Here is a 19032-nt window from a genome sequence, read left to right as displayed (position 1 = left end):
TATCTTTATCAATAGGCTTATGTAAAATTCTATAACATCAGGTGGATAAAGCAGAATAAATTTGCTGGCATCTAGAGGTCAGGTGATATGGAAATGAAGCTCAAGGGGTGCAAAAGATACGTCAAGGACACAGCTGGCCAGAAGAAATGGAGAAGGGACAGAAGCCGTATGGATACACCACAGCATGCAGGGTCATCAGAAGCTGCACAACAAAAAGACTTGTGCACATAGGAAGCAAGGATTAGAAAAAATTTTGTCCCAGGTAACAGTGAGTACATCAAAAGTCATAGATCCCTGGGAGCCAGGGTCAGAAGACATGGTGTGTCACAGACATGACAACCAGCCAGTTAGGGAAATTGGAATGTCGATTCTGTGTCTCATTGAAGCTCTGGTAGGTTGAGGACTTCTGGCCCAATGTGGTACTTAGGTCTCAGGTTGGAATCACTGCCCTAGCCTATGTTGTGGTTCCCTGCTTTTTTTAAAAAAATGGTTTGTTATACACTCACAATGATTTCAATTATATAACTGAATTACAATTAATTTCACTTCTTATAGGATCACTATGAGTTGGAATCGACTCAATGGCAACCAGCTGGTTTTTTTGTTTTTTTAATTTAAGAATGACTTGCTTAAAGTAAACTCAGTATATAAAAATCAGAATTAAAAAAATGGAATAGAAATTATTCACTTTTCAGTCACTGGATTTCTCAATGTTTTGCTTATTGTTGCCTTTTCATACATTTGTTACCTGCCTAGCCATGTAATATTTGAAGTCCCACAACCCGTAACAGTTTGAAAGACCTGATCCGAGTGCCACCTAGGGCATCTAAAGATGAATGTGGTGTTTTATTCCAGTCATCTGTGTAGCAGCTGGTCTTTTTCTTAGCAGCTCTAGGGTTCGCATTTAGTGTTTGGAACCAGGGAAAATTATGTCCCTGTGTAGCTCTTTAAAATGCATCCCTGTCCAAAGAGAGTCTTGGGCTTTAGCCTTTGCTCCCCTCCAGAAGCCTTGACTCTAAATGTGAAGCTCTTTCTGGACTGAAACTGTATAAAAGTAAAGATCAGGCTGTATCTTTTTAAGAATGTCTGCAAGTTTCATTACTAATACCCTATTTAGTATACTGATACTTGTATTGAATGTGCAGTGATGCAGAGGGATATAAAAAACAGAACTGAAAGATTAGGAAAAAATTTTGACGTGTAGCAAGGAAAATGTTCCACAACATGCTGAGAGCTTTCCATGTCCCTTAGATGTTGCTTGTCTTTTTCCTTATCTCAGCTCTTCCCCAGTGGTGGCTATTTGGGCCACTCAACTCAGGATCCACAGCTTTCCAATACATTCAAATTTTACAGAGCTTAAACATGATCTTGCTTGAATGTTTTTCCTTAGGATGGTCCACTGGAATTAGCTTAAGGTGATTATCGCAGACTCCGATAAATGTTCCAGGATTGCTCATGCATTCAAATGAAACACAATCAGTGGACAGCTGATGAAAGAGAAAGAAGGCCTGGTCTGGCAATGGCTTTTCGTCTTCTGACCACTGAGGAAACGAGAGAAAGTAACCAATTTGTGAATGGGAAATCCAGAGTCAACATCATCTCCCTGTGTTAGGAACTAAAGGGGGGATATTCACGTATGATTTGATGTTTCTAGCAAGACCGCTTACTGAGTAGGGGAGGAGAGGGAGGAAGAAGGAAGTGGAAGACCAAAGAAAGGGGAATTTGATTTACTGATAGCAATATATTTTGAGCAGCAGTATGGCTTAGAATACTGGATCTAGCTGCAGCACTTCTGGTTTGTACCCTGCTTTTGCCATGTACAGGAGCCCTGGTGGTGCAGTGGTTAAAGTGCTCAGCTGCTAACCAAAAGGTTGGCGGTTTGAACCCACCATCTGCTCCATGGGAGAGAGATGTGGCAGTCTGCTTCTATAAAGATTTACAGCCTTAAAAACCTTATGGGGCAGTTCTACTCTGGGTCGCTATGAGTCAGGAAAAAAAAAAAAAAGATTTTTTTTTTGAAGCCTTGGTGGTACAGTGCTTAAGAGTTCGGCTGCTAACCAAAAGGCCAGCAGTTGGAATCCACTAGCCGCTACTTGGAAACCCTATAGGGCAGTTCTACCATGTCCTATAGGGTCTCTATGAGTTCAAGTCCACTCCACAGCAACAGGTTTTTTTTTTGTCTTTTTTTTTTAATGAGTTGGAATCAACGGCAGTGGGCTTGGTTTGGTGTTTGGTTTTGGCATGTACTAGCTCTGAGGCCTTGGACATATTGCTTTACTTCTCAAGCCTCAATTTTCTAGTCTGTCCACTTTCCTCATCAGTCAACCTCCAACTTATCCACAGATATGTGAGTGATAATAAATGAATATTACTTTAAGCCACTGAGTTTTGGCGATGGTTTATTACACAGCAATAGCTGACTAATACAATAACTCCATCATAGAGTTAATGTGAGGATTAAATGAGACAGTGCTTGTAAAACATTAGCACAGTGCTTGGTATATAATAAGAGCTCAGTATAGGTCAGCTCTTATTATTGAGTAGTTATACATGCCAAACCAATATGTTAGATACGTTTAGGAATGTTTTGTTAAGGGAGAAAAAAAAAGCTGCTTGTTACCATCCAGTAAGTTTTCATTAATAATGCCTTACACAGCAGTCTTAGTTATCTTTATAACTCCATGTGTTTATGTAATTTATATTCTATATTGTACGCCCTTGTTTTCTTCCTTGCCTCCACCTTTGGCTTGTTTGTTTCTCAGGAGGCTTATAACTCTCCATCATGATCAATATGATATTGCCATTTACCAACTGAAGAAGCAACAGCAGTGAATCCTGTGATCAGAATATAGATTGTTGTTATGTTATCCAAAAATCTTGGCATATGGCAATGTTTACGACCCTCTTTTTAGCAGGCTTGGAGGGTAAAGTTACTTTTGCATTTGCCTAGGAAAACCATATTTTATGAAGAAAAAGAAGAAAAAGTTCCTGGAAGAACACTGTAGTTCCGAAAGCCAGATAGAAAGGGTTTGAGATCATTCTATTTGGCAATGCTTCTCGGACTTTAATGAGCACATGAACCACCTGGAGATTTGATAAAATGCTAATTCTGATTCAGTTGCAGGGAGTCTGAAATTCTGCGTTTCTAACAAGCTCCTAGGTGATGTTGAAGGGCTGGAGACCAGACTTCCAGTAGTAAGGTTCTACAGACCACTTCCCCACTTTTCTCAGCCCCCAAACAAGTTACTTGTAGTAACTGATTGTGTTTTATGTATAATAATACAAATAAAACCCCTCCTGCAAAATACTCCAACCATCCAAATCTACACAGATGGGTAGAGCTGATCGTGAGAGTTAATTAAGTACATACTTCTCGAATCTCCAGAGAGAGGTTCTTGTTGTTGGCATGCAGGCAGAAGTTTTCTTCTTTTTTAGGACTCAGTTTTACCATAAGCTTCTTACTATCAACCTCATCACCTGACAATTAAAAAAAAAAAAAAAATTGTAAGTTACAAAGTTAAAAATTGTAACTCATTTTAATTTAAACAAATTTAACACCCTGGAAAGGAGTCTAAGATGTTATTTAAAATAACTACTTAATTAGCCAGCACGACTCTTAGAAATCTTTGCACCCAAATGAAATTAAAGAGTCGTTGAATAACTAGAGGGTGCTTCAAAACCCCTTGAAGACGAGAGGTGAGTTTTCTTTTATGCTTTCTAATTGAAGAATTGTGACTCTAAAGGGTACCTCCCTGGCCATCAGCTTTCCTGTGTTCATATGAAAGCCACTAATAGTTTTCTCCCAATATCCAACTTCTCCTCTTGTGTAATAATGAAACATTCCCCAGTCTGTCGTCTTGCAGCTAAGTGTAGCTTTGTGACTAAGTTCTGACCAGTGTGAGGTGAGTGGAAATGTTGGGTGGAGCTTCCAGGTTGTGCCCTTAAAGGAAATGCATATGCCCATCTTCCCGTGTCCTGCCACTTGGAACATAGGCACAGGGGCGAGTTATCTTGAACCATGGAGGTGTTGGCAGAGTCACAAGATAGAACAAGTTGGGTCGCTGGACAGCCTGTTCAGCAGAACTGCCATTCCAGCCCTGGCTAAGACGGAAATAAGTTTTATCTAGCTTGTGTCGTTGTTGTTAGGTGCCGTCAAGTTGGTTCTGGTTCATAGCAATGCTATGTACAACAGAACGAAATACTGTGCCAACCTCACGATTGTTGCTATGCTTGAGCCCATTGTTGCAGCCATGGTGTCAATCCATTTCTTTGAGGGTCTTCCTCTTTTTCACTGACCCTCTACTTTACCAAGCATGATGTCCTTCTCCAAGGACTGGTCTCTCCTGATAACATGCCCAAAGTATGTGAGACGAAGTCTCATCATCCCTTTTTTTCCCTAAGGAGCATTCTGGCTGTACTTCTTCCAAGACAGATTTGTTTATTCTTTTGGCAATGCATGGTATATTCAATATTCTTCTCCAACTGTTATTTTGGATCTCGTACATGTAGCCAAAGCTTTATCATAACTATTAAACTGCAAATGGATGAGATGGAGTAAATCCTCTGAGAAGGTTTTCTCATGAGTTTGGGTTAGAGAAGACCTTCCGAGATGTTAGTTCATGTCTACCTTCCCTGTGGAGCATTTTTGGATTTGTCTTTACCCCAGACTTAAGAATTCAAGCACTATAGCTACCCAACCCTCCAAATTACCTGATTCACCTGCGGGTGTTTGAGAACCATAGTAACGGAGAAACACCTTGTCTGAAAGAGAATGCATAAAATCCCTTTGGTGAGATACAGTATTATCAAAAGGTTTCAGTTTCAACATATACACAACATCAGAAAATATCCTCCTCTCTTTCTATATACCAACAAAGGCAAAACTTTTGTGGTTTTGAGAAAGGTCTCAAAAGTGTACGAATATACTCTGCTAATATTCCGAATACAGTTGTTATTAAAATACTTAAAATATTGCTGTTAGCATTGGTACAATCTTTTACTAGAGGTTGTACTTTGGTGATATTGTTAAGGCTGGAAAAATCTAGTGGATAATTTAGAAATAGCAAATACATGCGGTTCCTCTGTCTTTCACAACAGATACCACTTTTCAGTATCAGCATTGTTCCCTGATGAACCCTGGTTAAGCTTCAGAATCCATCTCTACACAGTGATGTTCAGGCATCTTCTGCTAGTGGATTGGAGTTTGCATACCGCATGAAATCACTCTGTAATGTCTGAGTTAATCCATTGTTTATGGTTTAGTAGATTTGTTTTTCACTTTACCAATAATCATCACATCATTACAGACAAAAAGAAATGTTCTACCTTTCTCTTGGTCTTTTCCCAAATCTTCAACATAGATGGCATAAGCTCCGTCCTCAAAAGCAAAAGTGATGAACTGATCGTTGAATGTGCTCAGAGAAGCGTAATATTCGAACATAGGTGAACTTTCTGCCATTAAGAATTTAAAAAACATGTTTCCATGAATAATTCTTTGAGCAAACTCTTTTTTTAAAACCCCTCCTCAAAGGATCCTTTTTATTTTGCAATTTGAGCAGCACTTTGTCAGTATTGGTGTCTTGCTCTTTTAGGAGGCAGATGAAACCTTTGCCACAAGCTTTATGTAGCTCAAAGGTTGTAGAAGTTGAATGCGACTAAAGGTGCCAGCCCCCGCCCCCGCATGAAGGCCATGGGGGGGTCCAGTTCGTGTGCATGAGGGAGGGGCAGGTGGGGTTAACGAAGCTGGAGAAGTGACAGACATGGCCTGCGGAAACCTCCGTGTTCTGGCTTCCCATGGTCTAGGGGACTGTGGACAAGACGAGACTGTATTTTAATGGACATGGATAAATGAATTCTATCTATAAGGTGTAGAGTCACTCAGTGTCTTCTGACAGTGAGAGAATGGGAGTGTGAGTCCTTTCTATCCTCTTGCAAAATACCAGGACACCGTAAAGCAATGCCCCTAACTTTTTTTTTTTTTAAATGTCACGTCACATATAGAAAATGATAATATTTTTATAGCATGTTGAAATAAACTAGAGCAGATTTAAGGGCTACCTATATGGGGCCTGAAGGAAAAAAAAAAAACATTAATTTTCTTTACATTACAGAATTATGCTAAGAAAAATAATACAAAATATTAAGGAGAATGTTAAATTTTGAATTTTTTAATGAACTTCTAAATTTAAATGATTTAAAAATGTTTAGTGGGAAACTTCAGTATGTTTCTGGGATCTTAGGTTATTCACATTAGGAATTATGCTTGAAATGGCAACATGCAATTCCTGGTCAAGTTTTCTTAATGATGATATCTTCAATTCTTGACAGTTACTCAGATCATCAGCTTGGAACTCCTTTGGCATAAGTAGGTGATAAAATCTAAAACCACTTTCACAACTAGTTAAAACATGTAAGAGTTGAAATTATATTTTAAAAATATAACAGCTCTTGCTTTTCTTTCATTGAGAAGATGTTGAAATTTCTTGGGATATTGTGCTTTCTCCCATGGGATAATATGTTTTCCCCCAAGAAGAATATCTATGGAGTTTGAATCCATAGCCAGCATTTCAAAATAAAGCTGCAGTGCTAAACTGTAGAATGCCCATGCATTGCGAGAGCAGCTACCCCCACGGCTAGTTTGGATATATCACTAACCGGCATGCCAGCTACCAACGGACGGCTGGTTCTGATGACATGCAAGACACAGACTTGGGGCTGCTACCTGGAGTGGCACTTGCCAGGGTCTTGTGTCTTACCACCCTGCCCACTGACACCCGAAGCCTGTGACCAGCCATACTTTGGATACTTCGACTTTTCTGCTCGGTGGCAAATCTGGTCACCCCAGAAGACCGTGGAAAGATTTGATTTTGCTTCACAGGCAGTTGTGGACAGGCAGAGAATACCAGATGTTGTTTTTTGCTCTTGTCACCTGCAGGACAGGGGAGAGAGTGCAGGTGGACTGTCAGTCCCTATACTGCATAGACCACCTTCTGAGGATCCCCAGTTGAAGCTGCTTGCTGTCAGGGGTGACTGACCCCAGGTCTATGGCCACCCCAAGATCTGAAGGGATCAATACCTCCTGGCACACTTACAACCCAGTAGGGCACACCCATTGGAGACCAGGGGGAAGAAAACTAGTCACCCATGGTCTTAACACTCAAAAGTCAACCACTATGAACTTTTCAGTGTACTTCTTTTCTGTTAAAAAACAAATCACTTTAAAAATATATAGTTGCAAATATATATAGTATATATAATTTTGCATGCTCTGTTTTCACTTAACATAAAAACAATTTCTCCCATTCTATTAAAAACTCTTTATATGACACTTTTAAATGGCTAAAAAGCAGTCCATCATCCTTACTCTTTTTCAGCAGGAAAATTTGGGTGAGGAAAAATTACATCTCTATTTGTGATAAGCAAAGGCAAATAGATGCCCATCACTATAGTTAAGAATTGCCAGGCAGTGAGTTTATCTTAATGGGGGAGGAAGACTTCGGAAGAGGAGGGTGAGAGTGGTTGCACAACTTGAAGAATGTGATCAATGTCACTGAGTTGGACAGGTATAAATTGTTGAATTGGTGAATGTTCTGCTGTGTATATTAAAAAAATAAAAGAATTACGGAAAGTGTACAATTCCCCTTACCAGTTTTTGGTGACATCCTTTTGGTGGTTTCTTTCCTAAAGTAACAGGCATTTTTTATGGTAAGACCGGAGCGGAGCTTCATAAAGTACACCTGGTGCACTTCTTCTCCAGCCTTCTGTTGGGATTCTAAACAATTGAAAAATTGTGATCCTGTTTCATTCCATCCACTCTTACCTTTTAAAAATCCTGAGTGTTGCAGACCAAGAAAGCAGGGCCAGGTCCATAGTCTCTTATCAGAAACCCCTGGGGCCAGTTGTGTTTCAAAATTCAGAGTTTTTTGGATTCTAGAATTCTAATGAGGAGCACATACTACATATATGTAGCACCCCCAGCAAGGACAGAAACAACAGCACTCCATAATAAAAAATTAATAGTGTTAAATACTAAAACATAGGAAAATTCACACACAGTGAAAGAAAAACCACATATTAGTTCAGGCCAGGATTTAACTGTCACCTGAATTCAGGTTATAATTTGCTGGTTATTTCTAGGGTATAATTTTCAAATAAACTATGAAAATTTAGGACTTTAGAGAAGATTCTGGGTTTCATAATTGTATGTAATGAATTGTGGAGCTACATTCAACATATACCAGTCTTTTCTTAACTGAGGGGGGACTCTTAAAGTCATATGAAGTCTGCAATTTATTACTCATCTAGAATACACTTTTAATAATTTTGGAGAAATAGCTGTGGTCTATAAAGGTTATTGGTATTAAAAACAGCTGCCATTTACTAAGGGTCTAGGTGGTGCAAATAATTTTACATAGGATTTCATTTAAACCTCACAATGATCTTGTCAGGTAGAGATTATTATCCTCATTTTACAGATGATGAACTGAGGGTCTTTGGCATCACGACGCTTTGGAGTCATGCCACTTGCCCAAGGTCACAGGGCTAGTAAGAAGATGTGATTCAGGTGGGCCTAATATCAAAGCCACTCTTTTCCACTTCCATCTAAGAAAATGCTACATTTGCAGGACTATCAAACTGCAAATTCAAATAAATGAGTTGAAGTTGAAGAAGATAGTTCCTGAGTAATTCTTATTTTGATTAGTCAAAGAAAAACTAAAATCTCAAATAGAAAATTAAATTTGCTTCTTAAAATCATAAAAAGCCTTTCAGAGTCAAATAAAACATTATAACACTTGAGTCATTCAAGTGAGTCATTCAGTTTTCAACATTATAGTAAATGAACCATCAAGCAGTATATACAGTATAGGCAAATTTCAATTATTCTGTAAAATAATACTTATTATTATAAATATGATTATAAAAATGCAATTATTATATTATTATATGAAATAAAGTTATTATATAAAATATCATTCTTCAGTTAAACATCTTCAAGGGCTTCCTGTCGAGCAGAGGATAAAGTCCAAGCCCCTTCACTCGACCAGAGGTATTCCCTGGACAGACCTAAAGGAAAGGGCGTGGCCTCTACTCAGTTCCAGCCAACTATTGCTGTGCAGGGATATGGGTGCAGTGTTGCTAGACTGGATTTTTCAAGAGAAACTATACATTCAGATTTTTCTGCAAAATTTTCTAATTTGAAGATGTTAGCTCACTTAAGAACAATAACATCAATCACACTATCCAGGCCAAATAAAATACTTCTGGTGGATAAATCTGCCCTAACACCCCCGTACTGTGACCTCTGGCTGCACGCATGAATGGAGGGTGCTGACTTGTCAGGGAGGGCAAAGGGTGGATGGTGTGGGCGAGAGGAAGTAGGAGAGGAGAATGGCCTGACCTTGGGGAGTGGCTTCCTGGTATCTGAGAAAGGGATGGGTTAAGGAGAGGGGGTTTCTTCTAGGTCATGAAGTCCGGCCCTCTGTTAACACGGAAATGCCATGGAGGTGGCCACCAGAATTCATAGGGTGCGTGGCTGTATGGATACTTGTTGGGGACTGAATTTTGTGGCTTTGTGAGCTGTGGATTGTGCCAGATCCTGGTAGCCCAAGGGAGTAAGAATTAAATGAGCTCTCTTGCCTTGTTGCTTGGGGACCAGAGCAGAAATGTATTTAGAAAAATAAAGATTTGACGTTTCTGGCACTTGAGTTTTAAGAAGCGGGTCATACCTATCCACACCTCCGAGGTATCCATTGAATTTTTGGTCAGGAGTGTTCAATAAATTACTATTTTAGTATTAAAATGAGCCAGTATTATTGTAAAGGAAGATTCGCTAGGGGATAATAAAAATTGTGTGATACATCCCAAAACCACATAAAGATGAGTTTGGATTATCTTTATCACTGTTCCCCTAAATGGTGTAGATAAGCAGTTAGGGCCACCGCACCCTTAAAGGAAGGGTCACATTTTAGCATTTGCATCAGTGCCAGCTATAGGCTAAACTCCGGCTCATTCTCTTATTCCAGTATTATAAAGCCCACATCTCCTGAGATACAAAGAAAATGCACCTTTTATTTGGAGGGAGTTGTGGAATGTGGAGTCACTTTCCTGAGTTTCTGCACAGGACATTTTGACTCAGCTACCAGTGGTGTCACCTAGTGCAGTAACTCATGGTGTCACCCCTCCATGCTAATTACCACAATATTGTAGCTAAAACACCAGAACATTCGACAAAATCGGCGACTATAAAAACACCGGCAGCAATGAGAACAACAGCGCATGTTTGTAGCGTGTGCTGACAAAACCACGTGATTGGAAGCATCATTGTAGTTGGGTAATAATGACAGCTCTGACTGGAGCGCATTAGAAGGTTCAAAAAGTAAATTAGCGTAGAGTTTTAGCCTTGTAAGTATATTGATACATGTAAGCTGGGCTTCCAAAAATTTTTTGTTGCTGTTATAACTAACTACAGGGATTTTTTTTTTTCTTAATTTTTTTTTTTGTACTTTAGGTGAAGGTTTACGGAACAAATAGTTTCTCATCAAACAGTCAGTACACACAATGTTCCGTGACATTGGTCAACAACCCCATGACATGTCAACCCTCTCCCTTCTCGACCTTTTCTTTTTGGTGAAAATATTCATAGCCAAAGATACACCATTTCAAAAATTTCTACATGCACAGTTCAGTGACATCGATTACATTCTTCCAGTTGTGCTGCTATTCTCACTTTAGATGAAGGTTTACAGAACAAAATAGTTTCTCATTAAACAGTACACATGTTCCCCTATGACAATGGTTAACAACCCCACTAAATGTCAACACTGTTACAGGGATATTTTTATAAAAAATAATAAATTTCTGCTGAAACAGTGTAAACATTTTTTTATAGACAGTCATTTTGGTGTCACCCCTCTGACAGTGTCACCACACCCACACACCCACTAGTGATGCCACTGGCAGCTACTTGTAGTAAAAGGACTAATTTAACGGTGGTTTCCTGGTCATTCAGAAACCACAGTTAAACTTAGTCTTTTCCCTGGTTACCAAAGAACAGCATGGGTGGGCCAGAGGTTCAGGGAGGACAGAAGGGGGCCCAAATGACGTTCTTTAGCACGGCTTTCTTACAGATGTTCAGGGAAATGAAGAGGAGCATAAAGGACAAGGGTGTGCCAGTCCCCACTGCCACTCCTTATCCTCTATTTTCTCTCCAGTCTACCAAGACTCGGTTAACTTTCTTTTGTGTTACTGCTCCCATGTGAAAAACATGAGTATACATTTGCATGATTATTTCCTAGGGTAGGTAATTTTAAGGATCAAAGAAGTGTATAACCCTTTCATCTCCAAGCTATGGCTGTCTCCTGACTTTGTTTACCCTGCAACTTATTCCAAACTCTTGGAGTCTGCAGTTGGATAGACTTGAGCATCATTCAGTCAATTCTTCTTTATTTGGGGCCTGGATTATTCAGATATCTTCACTTTATCAGAAGTGGTAAGTAAGGACTATATGCTTGATATGCCAAAGGCCTTAATAAGCTGTTTGTTGAATGAAAGTGGGTCATTTTATAATTTTGCTAGTTAATTCGGGAAAGATTTTTGGGATTTGGTGGCAGGAGGTGTGAGGAGAGAGATATGGGACATTTTATGAAGTTGATATGAAAGGCTATAAATAAGTTTATCACTATTAGCAGGTTTAAATGATCTGAGCCATCTCTGACCTGTGATGAATCAAATAAGCAAATGTTGGCTATATTACAGGATATATACAGGCTGCTGTATTACACACTTACGAGCCATCCTTTTCAATTTCAGTTCCTGTAGCTTTTGATAAGGTAGCATGTGTGAACATAGGAATAATGAAGATTTGATAACAGATAACAAATAGTGTGTTCATCAGTCAAGAGTGATTAATTCCTTACTTCTCAGCTTGCGATGTTTTGCTGTGGTTTTGCCTGCTGAGCCGTTCTTCTTGGCTGGGGACATTTTGGTGGTTGAATACTTTGTTTTTGGCTTTATCGTTGAGGCTTCTGTTGGATTTAAAGACAATGTTAGTAGATTAATTGTCTTAACTTGGAAACAAACAGAAACAATTGTAGCTAACTCAACATAATATGGATAACATAACTACATAGAGAAAATAATGATTTCAGTAAAATTTGAACATGGTATTCTGAATATATATCCATATTGGAATGTAGTCAGAAGACAGAAAGAACTGGAAAGAAATGTTAAACCTCACTTGGTGGGTTTATTGGTGGTGATATTGTTGGTATTGTAACTTTGACACTGTTTTGTTATTAAAAAAAAAATTTCTGTTGAGTGGCTTCTAATTCACAGTGACCCTTTAGAACAGAGTAGACCTGCCCTATAGGGTATTCAAGGCTGTGATCTTTATGGAAATAGACACATCTTTCCCCCGTGGAGTGGCTGGTGGGTTGGAACCACTGACATTTTGGTTAGCCACCAGGGCTCCTTCATTGTCATATTATAGGATGGAGCAAATAAGTAATATATGATGTCACAGGATTTCCATTGTTGGGAAAAGTTCATAAAATATAAAGTAAAAAATAGGCAAGGAAAAAGAAAACCCCTGTAATGTTAAATTTGATTCAGCAATATCAGTGTGCCCAGTTTAGTTTCTACACACATTCCCCACTAAAAGGAACCAGAACTTCAGATCTGGGACTGGGAAGGTAGGAGGTGAGCATGGACTATCCGGTTGTGGCAGAAAGCAGTGAGCCACTCAAAAACTGATGAGATTGTGTCAGAAAGACACATCCGCCTCCTTGAAGGACCTCCCACTGGCCAAATCCGACACAATTTTAGTATCCAAAAGAATAATGATGATAATCAACTATAAAGTATTTAATGAAGAAAGAACCCACAAATCCATAGCAGTTCTCAAAAACAAATGAATATGGAGGGAAGGCCTATTCATTACAGATATTGTTGTTGTTAGCTGCCCTCAAATTGGATCCCAGCTCATGGTGACCCCTTGCACAACTGAACAAAATGTTGCCAGGTCCTGCACCATCCCCATTGTGATTCATAGGGCTTTCATTGGCTGATTTTCAGTAGTAGGTCACCAGGCCTTTCTTCCTAGTCTGTCTTAGTCTGGAAGCTCTGCTGAAACATGTTCAGCATCCTAGCAGCACACAAGCCTCCACTGACAGATGGGTGGTGGCTGTGCATGAGGTGTGTTGGCTGGGAATTGAACCCAGGTCTCCTGCATGGAAGGTGAGAATTCTACCACTGAACCATCACTGCCCCTCTTACAGGTGTCTTCTCTGCCATAAATTGCAGAAAACCCCATATTCTTTCAGTGTGTTCTGAGACCTGGCTTGGTTATCAAGGTACTGTGGTGCTGTGGTTTGTGGAGAGAGCAGGACTTCTTCTCCAGTCTAAAACTCTCTCTTCTGTTCCCTGAAATTCTACCAATAGTTATTACTTCTTATGTTAAACATTGCCCTCTCTTTTTGCTATGATATTTAAAAAATAAAATCCAAATGATCCCAGCGGTGGTTACTATTTAAATTTCTTATCAACTTCATCTGGATCAGCTCCTCTAGCAAGGTAAGGGGGAGAGTGTTAAGTGCCTGGTTAGAGGACTCATTGGAAGATAAACTTCATGCAGCTTTATCTGTGACCCTGGACAGCCCTACAGAGGCTGAAATTCCAAACTATCTTGTCTAGATGGAGCTAGAATCTTATGTGCGGGCAGCCTATTTACAGCCAGTCCCGTGAGCAAAAATCCCACAATGGTGGGGTAAGTTGAGGGCTCCCTTTTCTGCCCTCCATCTTCCCATGGGAGTGAGTATTATTCTCATACCTCTTGAAGTCCTCAATCAATTCTTACCCTCTTCCTTTGACTCTCTTACCTTTATTGATTAAGAACACTTAGGAGCAGAGAGTCTTAGATAAACATTTTACTGAGTCCCTTACTCTACAAATGGGTAGACTGAAACTCTGAAAGATTAAGTGCCTTGCCCAGGATCACAAAAACAGAACTGGGACTGGGAATTCCTGGCTTCCATCTTAATGCCAGTCCTTTCCTCTGTACCCCTTCCCCCCCCCCCCAAAAAAAAGGTAGGAAGAAAATAATCACAACTGCAAATTTAACTTCAAATGCTCAGCCTTTGTTTATACACAAAATAATTGTCCAACTGCTTTGAAATAGTAAATTTCTGGATACGAGGACTAATTTGTAATCTCAGAATGTACAATAGTGCACTTAGGTAACCCTATTGTAGTTAAACTTTAAATTGTACAGAAAATAGTTTAAACGGTGTCCTGCACACAGTAGGTGCTCAGGTAACACTTCACTAATAATCTGTCCTAGAAAGAAATTTTCCTGGATGTTAAAAAAAAAAAAAAAAGGTTGCATTCTAAAATAAATCTGGGAAATGTTCTAATCTATATCCCACCTCTTGGAGGACCAAAACTCACGTTAGCATAGAAAAGTTGTTCATCATCCGTCATTGAGGAATTGTTTTAATCAATTATGTCCAATAATTATGTGATCTTATAACCTTTGTTTAACTAATTATTTCCAATAATTATGTGATCTTATAACCTTCCCCCCACCCCCGCTAGCATCCCCACGGACTAGTCTGAAAGAACACACTTGGAAGAACTCCACTATAAACAAAGATTAGCTTGCACAGCTGAGCAAGGTAGCTAAGAAGATGAAAATGCCACTACTGGTGATGAGATCGTTGACACAGAGTCAGCAGCTTTTGTTGAATTGCATGATAAATCAAAAGCATAATCAGGAAATATTTTCAAATCCCCTTCTGAAACACAAAGCATTTTCTTCAAACAACCTACAAATCTTTTACCTGCATAAGTATGATCACTTTTCTCGCCATTTTGCAGACTTAAAATTTACTCTGTCCTATTTTTCAATCAGAAATGTTTCAGAATACATGGCAGCATAAACATCACTGGTTCTTTTACAATGCTGCTTCTGTTAACATACAGCAAATATTCTTGTACAGTGGTTATGTACTCACCTAAGTCATAAACGTGAAGGGCTGGCCTTGGAAACTGGTTTCCTCTAGACAGCATTTGATAGTAGTTAATGTCAACTGGCAGTTACATTCTAATTCATTTGCAAGTAGAACTAGTTGCGCGGACTAGAACATGGTGGGAGTGTATCTTATTCTTATTGACAATCCTAATCCGAGCCTTCACTTTAGTTGTTTTCGCTGTAGCCATTCAGTGAGCTACACATAGTCAATCGTTAATTCTTATTAGACCTTTATGATGGGAACTTTATATAGTTTTTATTGCTTGATAGACAGTATACAAGGGCACAGATTGTTTAATTGCCTTTCTCTTCTCTACAGAAGGTTTAAAACTTTTTAAGTAATTTTTTTCTGGTTATAAAAAAGATGTATATGCACTTAGAGAATTTGTAAATGACATGAAAGCACATATGCCATAGATCCTGACATTCTTTTTTCTATGCAGAAATATTATATACATACGCATCTCTTTTTATCAAAAAAGGAATCATACTGCAAATAATATTTTGCAAGTTGCCTTTTCCATTTTTCAGTTTACATAATACCATGAACAAACCCACATGTCAGAAAACATTCTTTTACAAATAGCTTTATAGATAGCATTCTATCTCCAGCTGGTCATTTATTGATGAATACTTTGGCTGTTTTTCAGTTTTTTCCTTTTTTCTCTAAATATCACCAGTGTGGCGATTGACGGCTCTGTGTGTATGTGTGTATGTATAATTGTGATTCTTGGTAAACTTCTGTAAGTTTATTGTTAGGGTAAATTCCTCGTAGTGAGATTGCTGAATTAAAGGATACATGTATCTTATATTTTGGTAGATATTGTCCACTTGATTTCCAGAAGGCTTGTATCAATTTATAGTTCTGTCAGCCAGCCATGTGGGTGCCCTTTTCTTCAGTCCCTTAGCAGCAATAGGCATCATCATATAAAATGTTTACCTTTCTAAAAGGTGAAAAATCTTACTGCTTAGAATTTTGTTTCTTTACTTTAGTGAGATTGAGCATCTTCTTAAAAAATCATTTGTTGTCAATTTCTGTAAATTATTGATTTACATGAAGTCTTTGCAAGTTGGAGCCCTGGTGATGCAGTAGTTAAGCGTTAGGCTGCTAATCAAAAGGTTGGCAGTTCAAATCCACCAGCCGTTCCTTCAAAACCCTATGGGGCAGTTCTACTCTACTATAGGGTACTACTCTACTATAGGGTACTACTATAGTTCTGCTGTAGGGTCACTATGAGTTGGAATCAACTCGACGGCCACGGGTTTGGTTTTTCTTTTTCTTTGTAAATTAAGAAATCAAATCTTTGTCTGTGATACGTGTTGCAACTTTCTCCCAAGTGTTATTGATTTTACACTTTGTTAATGACTTTTCTTGCCATACAGGAGTTTTCAAATATTGTGTGGTAAAATTTAATCAATTTTCTTTTAGAATTTCTGGGTTTTGTGTCCTGCTTCAAAAGACCTTCCTTTCTCTAAGATTATAAATAAATTTACTCATGCTTTGAAAGGTTAGCCGTGAAGAGGAGGCACGCTTCTTCCTGTAGGAGAATGGAAGTAAGAGAAAGGGAGAATACATGACGTTTTAAAGTCTGGAGACACGCACTTGAGGGTCTTGTCAAATGGCCTCAGTCTTCTCCGTAATGTAGGCCATGAGAAGAGCTGCAGTGATTAAGCAGAATAGAGTTGGAGTTGAACTTTTGAGGATAAGTGAGAAAAGTCTGGAACACTCCTTGGAGAATGTAAAAAAGAAGTAACTAAGGGTGACGAAGATACTGATTACTCTTGAGGGCATAACTAGAGATAGAATTGGTTAATAAAATTACTTTCTTCCTAATGCCTGAAAAGTCATATTCAAGGAAGCTATAGGAATTTTGGCACAGTGGTTAAGAGCTTGGCTGCTAACCAGAAGGTCAGCAGTTCAAGTCCACCAGCCACTCCTTGGAAACTCTGTCGGGCAGTTCTGCTTTGTCCTGTAGGGTCACTATGAGTTGGAGTCGACTCGATGACAACAGGTTTGGCTTTTTTTTTTTTTTTAAATAGGAATTTTAGAGAGCTTGATTTTGTAATTGACCTGGTCAGCATGTTTATGTAACTTTCTCCAGCAATGTTTCACAAACTGGTAGCAATAACAGAGAAAGCTGACTGTATATTCAGGACTGAGAGTTGGCAAGATATGAATAACCGGAAATGATAAGAAACTACTGAAACCTTCAAACTGATTGACTTTGGTGTGAAGACAGGAAAGGGGAGCAAATGGAACTTGGAGAGGGTTGATGGGTCAAGAAACCAAAGAAACAGGGGTACAGCAGAGGCTAAAATCCAGAAGGAGGAGAAGACATGCTTGAAAGAAAAAAAAGAAAATGGGAGAAGTAGGAAGATGGGGGGTTGTTCATAAGCAGGGGAATTCCAATGTTCCCTGTCTGGGAGGTGGGGATGCTCTGCTGATAATAGTCTTCAGGATGAGGTTTTGTGGGTAAGCTGTTCAGGAGTGTTAGAGTCATCAAAACAGGCCCTGATGTCACCAAGGGGGACAGCAGAGGCAACAGAGAACAGAAAAGGGGTCAGCATCCCTGATGACCATGGCGGGAAGAAATTAGCACAAGTAACTGGATCCAGGGTTGGAGATGGGAAGGGCAGTGGAAAATGAGACATGTGCCACCTTCTCTCCTGGCCTGCGGAAATGGGCACACAAGGAAAAGGAGTGGGTTGTGAGGAAAGTGGCATCACCAGGGGAAAGTCACATGTTAGATAATAAAAGGAAAACAGGAGGAGCCTTTTAAGGAAAAGGAGGGAGAGGGTTAAGAGTGTTCATGTGTGTGGGAGGGGAATGCTCCGGAGCAAATGACATATATTTAAGAAAAAAAAAAAAAACTTGAAAGAAGATTTTAATCTGTCACGAACTAATATCTTAAGTCGGTCATTCACCTCTTAGCAACACCACCAACAAAAAATGTGTGAGCTAGAAATCATTTTCAAAGTTTCAAATGTGTGTGGTTGCTGCTTTGGTTAGAGACAAAAAAAAAAAAAAAAAAAACCAAAAGCCATTGCTGTCAAATGGATTCCGACTCATAGTGACCCTATAGGACAGAGTAGAACTGCCCTATAGGGTTTCCAAGGAGCACCTGGTGGACTTGAACTGCCAACCTTTTGGTTAGCAGCTGAACTCTTAACCACTACACCACCAGGGTTTCACTTGGCTAGAGAAGGCTTCCAGAAACTTACTGTGACAATATCTACCGGGGACCATGTGCCCATCAGAATTAACTCTGTCACGTTGTGACCCTAATACTCCCCAGCATGTTTTCTCCTTTTCAAAATGGGCAACTGAGAGCTTGACATAACTAATGCAGTGATAAGCCTATAATTTCTTTTCTTCTTTGCCTTCTCCCTTTTCGCATACCTTTGTTAATGGCTTTGTTTTGCACATACCTTTGTTAATGACTGTGTTTTAGGACTTAGGATCCCCTACAGGAAGATTAGAGCCCGGATGTCAGATATGTGTATCTTTAGCCTGATAAGGAAGTCTCTTGTAATTACCTTGTAATGAATAACAACACTTTTAACCTTTGTAAAACTCATATATAAGCTCTAATGTAAAAATGTCTTTGGGATTCCCTAAGGACAGCCTGTTGGGTCCCCAGTGGTATACACTTCCTGAATTAAAACTTTCTCTCTCTTCCTGACTTGGAGTATGTTTTATTAGCTCGACTGCTGCAGGGCATGGACCCTATTCGGGTAACAATGTTACCTACATTTGATCAGCTGGAAAACCATTTATTGAATCACCAACTTTTTCTTATACGTCAGGCAGTACCCTTTGAGTAACAATTGCCTTCTTTTAAAATATTGATACCCTCAAAAATGTTAAGTTGGCTGTTGGTCTTCCTTTCCTTATTGTGAATTTTCCTTTTAAAGTCAATTCATTTGACCAGGCTGGTTTCGTTGGAGGAGTCCTGGCATTAAATGCAAAGTTTACAAGAAATTTTTATGAAAAATACACGCTCATT

The 19032-nt window shown here is 39.2% G+C and overlaps 1 protein-coding gene across 1 annotated transcript; it reads right to left on the bottom strand.

Annotated features, from left to right (window-relative positions):
* Window positions 1–1340: 1340 nt before the first annotated feature.
* IL33 (interleukin 33) lies at window positions 1341–12006 on the bottom strand. The gene is made up of 7 exons (XM_012554725.2): window positions 11916–12006; window positions 7646–7771; window positions 6788–6928; window positions 5326–5451; window positions 4711–4761; window positions 3371–3477; window positions 1341–1541 (listed from the first exon to the last, which is right to left on the bottom strand). Exons 1-7 carry the CDS (start codon window positions 11977–11979, stop codon window positions 1341–1343), a joined length of 816 nt encoding a protein of 271 aa, XP_012410179.1. The 5' UTR covers window positions 11980–12006.
* Between the last annotated feature and the right edge of the window lie 7026 nt (window positions 12007–19032).

This window comes from Trichechus manatus, unplaced genomic scaffold, assembly GCF_000243295.1.
Source record: "Trichechus manatus latirostris isolate Lorelei unplaced genomic scaffold, TriManLat1.0 scaffold00025, whole genome shotgun sequence".
NCBI lineage: Eukaryota > Metazoa > Chordata > Mammalia > Sirenia > Trichechidae > Trichechus > Trichechus manatus.
Note: the sequence above shows the minus strand (reverse complement) of the source record. Positions and strands in the feature narration are given on the sequence as shown.